Consider the following 8,274-nt stretch of genomic DNA (forward strand, 5'->3'; position numbering starts at 1 on the left):
TTCGGTTAGCAGCAGAGTGTTTCAACCACTGTGCCACCAGGGCTCCTTCAGGGTCCTATACTTCCCCAGTATTTTGTGAAGAGGACTGCACGGTTTGACCCATCAAGTCACTGCAAACAACAACTGTGTGAAGCTGGTATCATTTTGGTTGTTTCTGGCTTTGACAAAATGTCATCACAGAGCAAAGTTTTTGATAAAAAATGAAAATTGTTTGGAAGGGGATTAGGTAAAGTTGACTTGACCACAGTTGACAGACGTGATGACAAGTCTGTATAGTGCAGTGTGGGGAACTGCTTGGCTATCTGAAATTGCCACCATCATGTTTAATGTTTGTAAGCACCCCACCCTCTATCCCAGGCAGCCCTCTCTAGTGCCTTTTGAGAATAACTCTCTTGGACAATGGGTGTGTGCCTGCCGCTGAATTTGAATGTATGTGGGGCAGTTCTCTGCTCTTATGGACATTCAATGAACTCCCTAGAAAGGTAATAAATAGGATAAGCTTGGGCTGGATTTGCCAATTAGCCCACGGGCTTGTTGCCTCAAGTGAGCAGGAATTTAAGAAGAATCTGAAAGAAGTCGTAGTCAAGGATATTTTCTCTTCTTCCAGCTTAAGAAAGGCACACAACCATAGAGGCTCATTGTTGTTGTTGTTGTTAGGCGCCGTCGAGTCGCTTCCGACTCATAGCGACCCTATGCACAACAGAACCAAACACTGCCCAGTCCTGCGCCATCCTTACAATCCTTGTTATGCTTGAGCTCATTGTTACAGCCACTGTGCCAATCCACCTCGTTGAGGGTCTTCCTCTTTTCTGCTGACCCTGTACTCTGCCAAGCATGATGTCCTTCTCCAGGGACTGATCCCTCCTGACAACATGTCCAAAGTATGTAAGACGCAGTCTCGCCATCCTTGCTTCTAAGGAGCATTCTTGCTGCACTTCTTTCAAGACAGATTTGTTCGCTCTTTTGGCAGTCCATGGTATATTCAATATTCTTCACAAACACCACAATTCAAAGGCATCGATTCTTCTTCGGTCTTCCTTATTCATTGTCCAGCTTTCACATGCATATGATGTGATTGAAAAATACCATGGCTTGGGTCAGGTGCACCTTAGTCTTCAGGGTGACATCTTTGCTCTTCAACACTTTGAAGACGTCCCTTGCAGCAGATTTGCCCAATGCAAAGCGTCTTTTGATTTCTTGACTGCTGCTTCCATGGCTGTTGATTATGGATCCAAGTAAAATGAAATCCTTGACAACGTCAATCTTTTCTCCATTTATCATGATGTTGCTCATTGGTCCAGTTGTGAGGATTTTTGTTTTGTTTATGTTCAGGTGCAGTCCATAGTAAAGGCTGTGGTCTTTGATCTTCATTAGTAAGTGCTTCAGGTCCTCTTTTAGCAAGCAAGGTTGTGTTATCTGCATAACTAAGGTTGTTAATGAGTCTTCCTCCCATCCTGATGCCCCGTTCTTCTTCATGTAGTCCAGCTTCTCGTATTATTTGGTCAGCATACAGATTAAATGCGTATGGTGAAAGAATACAACCCTGGTGCACACCTTTCCTGACTTTAAACCAATCAGTATCCCCTTGTTCTGTCTGAACAACTGCCTCTTGATTGATGTAAAGGTTCCTCATGAGCACAATTAAGTGTTCTGGAATTCCCATTCTTCTCAATGTCATCCATAGTTTGTTATGACCCACACAGTCGAATGCCTTTGCATAGTCAATAAAACACAGGTAAACATCCTTCTGGTATTCTCTGCTTTCAGCCAGGATCCACCTGGCATCAGCAATGATATCCCTGGTTCCACATCCTCTTCTGAAACCAGCCTGAATTTCTGGCAGTTCCCTGTGGATATACTGCTGCAGCCGTTCTTGAATGATCTTCAGCAAAATTTTGCTTGCATGTGATATTAATGATATTTTTCTATAATTTCCACATTCAGTTGGATCACCTTTCTTGGGAATAGGCATAAATATGGATCTCTTCCAGTCAGTTGGCCAGGAAGCTGTTTTCCATATTTCTTGGCATAGATGAGGGAGCATCTCCAGCACTGCATCTGTTTGTTGAAACATCTCAATTGATATTCCATCAATTCCTGGAGCCTTGTTCTTCGCCAATGCCTTCAGAGCAGCTTGGACTTCTTCCTTCAGTACCATCAGTTCCTGATCATATGCCACCTCTTGAGATGGTTGAATATCGACTAATTCTTTTGGTATAATGACTCTGTGTATTCCTTCCATCTTTTTCTGATGCTTTCTGCATCATTTAATATTTTCCCCGTGGAATCCTTCACTATTGCAACGCGAGGCTTGAATTTTTTCTTCAGTTCTTTCGGCTTGAGAAGCGCCGAGTGTGTTCTTCCCTTTCAGTTTTCCATCTCCAGCTCTTTGCACATGTCATTATAATACTTCACTTTGTCTTTTCAAGACGCCCTTTGAAATCTTCTGTTCAGTTCTTTTACTTCATCAATTCTTCCTTTTGCTTTAGCTGCTCGACAATCAAGAGCAAGTTTCAGAGTCTCCTCTGACATTCATCTTGGTCTTTTCTTTCTTTCTTGTCTTTTCAGTGACCTCTTGCTTTCTTCATTGATGACGTCCTTGATGTCATTCCACAACTCATCTGGTCTTCGGTCACTAGTGTCCAATGTGTTCTTTAGAAGGTCTCTAAATTCTGGTGGGATATACTCAAGGTCATATTTTGGCTCTCATGGACTTGCTCTGATTTTCTTCAGTTTCACCTTAAACTTGCATATGGGCAATTGATGGTCTGTTCCACAGTCGTCTCCTGGCCTTGTTCTGACTGATGATATTGAGTTTTTCCATCGTCTCTTTCCACAGAGGTAGTCATTTTGATTTCTGCGTGTTCTGTCTGGCGAGGTCCATGTGTGTAGTCGCTGTTTATGTTGGTGAAAGAAGGTATCTGCAATGAAGAAGTCGTTGGTCTCACAAAATTCTATCATTCTATCTCCAGCATTGTTTCTATCACCAAGGCCATATTTTCCAACTACCGATCCTTCTTCTTTGTTTCCAATTTTAGCATTCCAATCACCAGTAATTATCAATGCATCTTGATTGTATGTTTGATCCATTTCAGACTGCAGCAGCTGGTAAAAATCTTCTGTTTCTTCATCTTTGGCCTTAGTGGTTGGTGTAAATTTGAATAATAGTCGTATTAACTGGTCTTCCTTGTAGGCGTATGGATATTATCCTATCACTGACAGCGTTGTACTTCAGGATAGATCTTGAAACGTTCTTTTTGACGATGAATGCAACACCATTCCTCTTCGAGTTGTCATTCCCAGCATAGTAGACTATATGATTGTCCGATTCAAAAAGGCCAATACCAGTCCATTTCAGCTCACTAATGCCTAGGATATCTATGTTTATGCATTCCATTTCACTTTTGACGATTTCCAATTTTCCTAGATTCATACTTTGTACACTCCAGGTTCCAATTATTAATGGATGTTTGCAGCTATTTCTTCTCATTTTGAGTCATGCCACATCAGCAAATGAAGGTCTCAAAAGCTTTACTCCATCCATATCATTAAGGTCGACTCTACTTTGAGGAGGCAGCTCTTCCCCAGTCATCTTTTGAGTGCCTTCCTACCTGGGAGGCTCATCTTCTAGCCCTATATCAGTCAATGTTCCACTGCTATTCATAAGGTTTTCACTGGCTAATGCTTTTTCAGAAGTAGACTGCCAGGTCCTTCTTCCTAGTCTGTCTTAGTCTGGAAGCTCAGCTGAAACCTATTCTTCCTGGGTGACCGTGCTGGTACCTGAATACCAGTGGCATAGCTTCCAGTATCACAGCAACACGCAAGCCCCCACAGTACGACAAAGTGACAGACACGTGGGGGAGAGGCTCATTACAAACTATTAGTATTACATGGCAGAATTGAGGGTGGCTTTGTGGCAAAGCACTGTCATCTTATTTAGTCTGTATTCCAGCTTCACCATTAATGATTCTTAGGACTTTAGACAAGTCTCATTATGTAAAAATATAATGAGGATGGGATTAAAATAGACAGTGTTTCTCAAAGTGGGTCTGAATATTACATACCTCAGAATAAAAAAAAATTAAAAAAAACCCTGTTGCTATAGGACAGAGTAGAACTGCCCCATAGAGTTTCCAAGGAGCGCCTGGTAGATTTGCACTGCTGATCTTTTGGTTAAGCAGCCATAGTGCTTAACCACTACGCCAAATCAGAATTTAGGGAGTATGTTAAAATGCTTATTCCTGGGCCTTACACCTTACCTACTCAATCGAAATCTCTACGGGGGTGAGAGCTAGGATCTTCACTTTAAACAAGAACCCCAGGTGGTTTTTATGTACACAAGTGCGGGAATGACTAAATTAATTCACATGTAAGGCTCCTTCTAGATTTGGAATGCTATAATTCTAATAAACTCTTACTGAGTGCTGCGGCTATTACTTAAAAGGCACAATTTGATCTTTCTGCTCATGGCAATTAGCTTGACCCACACATTTCATCTTTTTAAATAACATCTTGAGATTTATGAAACACAGAAATATTGGGAGTCCACCCAAATTTTTTACCCAAATGGGGCCTCATAGGATGGTATCTTTTTGGATTGTCCATGCTCTAAGATATTTTCCTAATGATTGCACAATTGGAAAATTTGATCCAATCTTGTCTTTACATTAGAATTTAAACAGTGGAAAAGTCAGATGAAATATTTTAGCCCACAAGAGAGGACAATTCTCTAGAGACCAGATTTCTTATGTCCCCCAAATCCAAAACCTCTCTTCCCTGAACAATCAGCATGGCCAATGACTGCTTCTGACCCACTGAAACCCATGTGCATAGACACACCCCTTGTATTATCAGGGTCTTCTTTCTGATGCGTTAGGTAACACCTGTTAGGTAAAATCAAGTTACTCCTCTGCTTTTGGCCAGAGAACTAGTCTCTGTCTTACCAATATGTGATTTTATTAGTCACCCCTCAGATTCCTTGGGCTATGTTACTGTAGCTCTGACAGTCTCTTATAACTGTACTCACAGGATATGGTTTTAGAAATGAATCTTTATAAGTCTTGGGATCATGTAGATCCAATCTGGGAGACATTTCATGGATTTTTTTTTAAATAACCTTTTATTTTGGGATAGTTTAATACTCACAAGAAGTTGCAAAAGTAGTGCAGAGTTCCAGGTACTCTTCACGCAGTATCCCCCAGTGATCATATCTTACACAACAATATTACATTGTCAAAATCAGGAAATCGGCATTGGTATTATCAAATATTATCAATTATTATTGATAGTTACTAATATTATCAACTCAGTCGCACATGTTGTTTAACCTGTTATTTCCACAAAGGATATTAACGAGGAATTACCCAGGGCATCGTAGATTCTATATATGCATTATTTTTTCTATTACAGTTACAATCAAGAGGCAGCATAATATATTGGGTAGAGGAGGGACTTTGGAGCCACACACATGAGGGTTCAACTCCACACTCTACCAATTACCAGTTGCGTAACCTTGGGCAGGTGGCAGTGGTGGCTCGGTGGTAGAATTCTAGCCTTCCATGGTGGAGACCTGGGCTCAGTTCCTGGCCAGTGCACCTCAACCGCAGCCACCACTTGTCTGTCGGTGGAAGACTGAGTGTTTCTATGATGCTGAATAGGTTTCAGCAGAGCTTCCAGGCTAAGACTAGGAAGAAAGACCTCGTGATCCACTTCTGGAAAATCAGCCAGTGAATCACAGCAGTCCAATTCTGTTGTTCATGGGGTCACCATGAGTTGGGGGCTGACTCGATTGCAGCTAACAATGACAAGAAGTCTTAGGCAAGACACATAATTTATCTGAGGTTTAGTTTTCTCGTCTGTAAAATGGGGATAAAAACAAACCCGTTGCCATCAAGTTGATTGCAACTCATAATGGCCCCGTAGGACAGAGCAGAACTGCCCCATAGGGTTTCCAAGGAGTGGCTGGTGGATTTGAACTGTCGACCTTTTGGTTAGCAGACAAGCTCTTAACTACTGCATAAATGAGACAACAGAAGCAAGTGTCTGTTCAGCAAGTGGTATTTTCTACTTTTAAAACTTTCAGAAAATAGTACTTCACCTTTTGTGGATTAATTCCTCATACATATCTGGTGTTCATAGGTGAAGTGCAAAAAGCAATGAATAGGGGGCTTTTAAAAATGTTGCTCTTAGGTGCACCAGGTTTCTAGCTATGTTACTAAAACTCCAACAAATGTGGGATCGTAGAATGTTAGAACTGGAAAAAAATTGGGATCACATAGCCAAACTGCTTCTTTCAGGAAACTGAAGATCATAGAGATTAGAAAACACTAGCAAAGTTACACAGTCAGCAAGTGGGAAGCGGGGACCTGAATTTAGCCATGTCTCTGACTCCACGACTGTTACACGTAGTATTTTGTATATGAGAAGGACTTTGTCTCCACCCTCTCAGGTGAAAATGTGTGCAGTAGCTACAAAGTGAGGGAGTTGGGCTAAGTGAGATGGGTCGGTGGTGGGGTAAAATAGACTCTCTCCCTTGATTCTGTATCCCAGCATTCACATCAAACTTTCATTCTCTCTGCAGGGATTTCAGATTTTTCTTTTCTACACTGTTAGAACAAAAGTCTTCCAGAGCAAAGCTTCTGAAGTGTGGAAGTCCCTGTCATCATCCCGTGGGAAAGTGAAGTCACTGCCATCAGGGACCCCGCTGAAGCTACGTGTCAGGATGTATAGGCTGGCCAAGTCCTTTCCATCCCTAAAAGGACGCTTTCGGCTGCTGGAACCGTTTGTGTTTACTGAGGAAATGTCACTGTCTGAAAGTAGCGAAGCAGACTCAAGCATATAGACTGTTAACTTTTGTGGTTCTTTTTTATTCAACATGCATGCATTTTGGTTTATCTGTTTCCCTGCTTTGTTACCCAGTCTTCCCAGAAACTCTCCCTCAATGTATTTTGCTCAGGGTTAAGAATTAGGTAGGAGCCCTGGTGGCACAGTGATTAAAGCACTTGGCTACTAACCAAAAGGTCAGCAGCTTGAACCCACCCAGTGGTTCTGCAGGAGAAAGATGCGGCAGTCTGCTTCCTTCTGTAAAGATTACAGCCTTGGAAACCCTACGGGGCAGTTCTATTCTGTCCTATAGGGTCACTATGAGTCGGAGGTGACTCGATGGTAATGGGTATAGTTTTTTGTTTGTTTTGTTTTAAGAATTAGGTAAACTTGTTATTTATTATCATCATGGATAATGGATTTGGTAGTTTTTCTACTTCAGTAGATTCTTAACACCAATAAGGCTAAGAATTACGCACAGCGTGCAAGATTACCTTTGTGTCTTAAATCATAAAGTCTATGTGATAAATTTTGTTAAAAATGTAGAACCTGGAAGAAATCCTTTTACAATTTACTAAAAAGGACGTAAGGATGACAATTTATCTTTCAGAAAAAATGACTCCTGAGAAACATTGCAGGGCACTGCTTGTATGTATCATAGTTTTGATCTGTAAATGTTTTAAATTTGTATGTGTTTGTGCTTATTTCTAATTAAGAAATTTATACTAATTTAACCTTTGGAAAGGGATGTATTTTCAGTTATGAAAAAAAAAAAGCGTATTTTGTAATCGGAGGCATTAGACCTGTAAGAAATGGACAGAGAGACATGGACAAAATAAAACAAAAAAACTAAACCTGTTGCCGTCAAGTCAAATCAGACTCATAGCAACCTGGTAGATCAGAGTAGACCTGCTCCACAGAGTTTCCAAGAAGCACCTGGTGAATTTGAACTGCCAACCTGTTGGTAGCAGCTGTAGAACTTAACCACTATGCCACCTGGGTTCCCACAGACAACTTGGTTGGCTAGTAAAGTCTCAGGATATTTCCTTCTAGCTCTTGATAAAATGCTTATAGTTGCTCTTTTTCATTGATGAAACGACACCAAAACCTCAAAATTGCGAAGTTAGTGACAATTACTCCGTATGGCTTATAAAAGATGTAAGTGCTCAAGAGGTTTCAAACACTTGAATTACGGGTAGTTTCTAAATAAACAATGACCACCACTGGCGTGGGGAGCGCTCCCACTGGGGTTAAGAAACAGTGTCTTTGAGTGGCTGTGCTTTGTCATTGAGTAGGCAGCTGCTGTGACCGCACTCAACTAAGAGTCTGAAAAATGTCTGTGAGCTGTGCCATACCCTTCTCACTATGTCCTAAAGAACACGGGTCTTCATAGGAACATTGTAATGACTGTTGGGTTCCAAAAGCCTATTTAATCTATAGTAAAATTGAGAC

General features: G+C 41.2%; 1 protein-coding gene across 1 annotated transcript in view; it reads left to right on the forward strand.

Moving 5' to 3' along the window:
- The window catches only part of ADGRG7 (adhesion G protein-coupled receptor G7), an 88,492-nt gene extending 81,651 nt beyond the window's left edge, over nucleotides 1-6,841 (forward strand). The window contains exon 16 of the mRNA XM_049857879.1: nucleotides 6,581-6,841. Coding sequence (XP_049713836.1) covers nucleotides 6,581-6,841 — 261 coding nt within the window. The remainder of the gene's footprint in view (nucleotides 1-6,580) is intronic.
- Nucleotides 6,842-8,274: the final 1,433 nt, after the last annotated feature.

Source organism: Elephas maximus, chromosome 18 (genome assembly GCF_024166365.1).
Source record: "Elephas maximus indicus isolate mEleMax1 chromosome 18, mEleMax1 primary haplotype, whole genome shotgun sequence".
In the NCBI taxonomy this organism is placed as follows: domain Eukaryota; kingdom Metazoa; phylum Chordata; class Mammalia; order Proboscidea; family Elephantidae; genus Elephas; species Elephas maximus.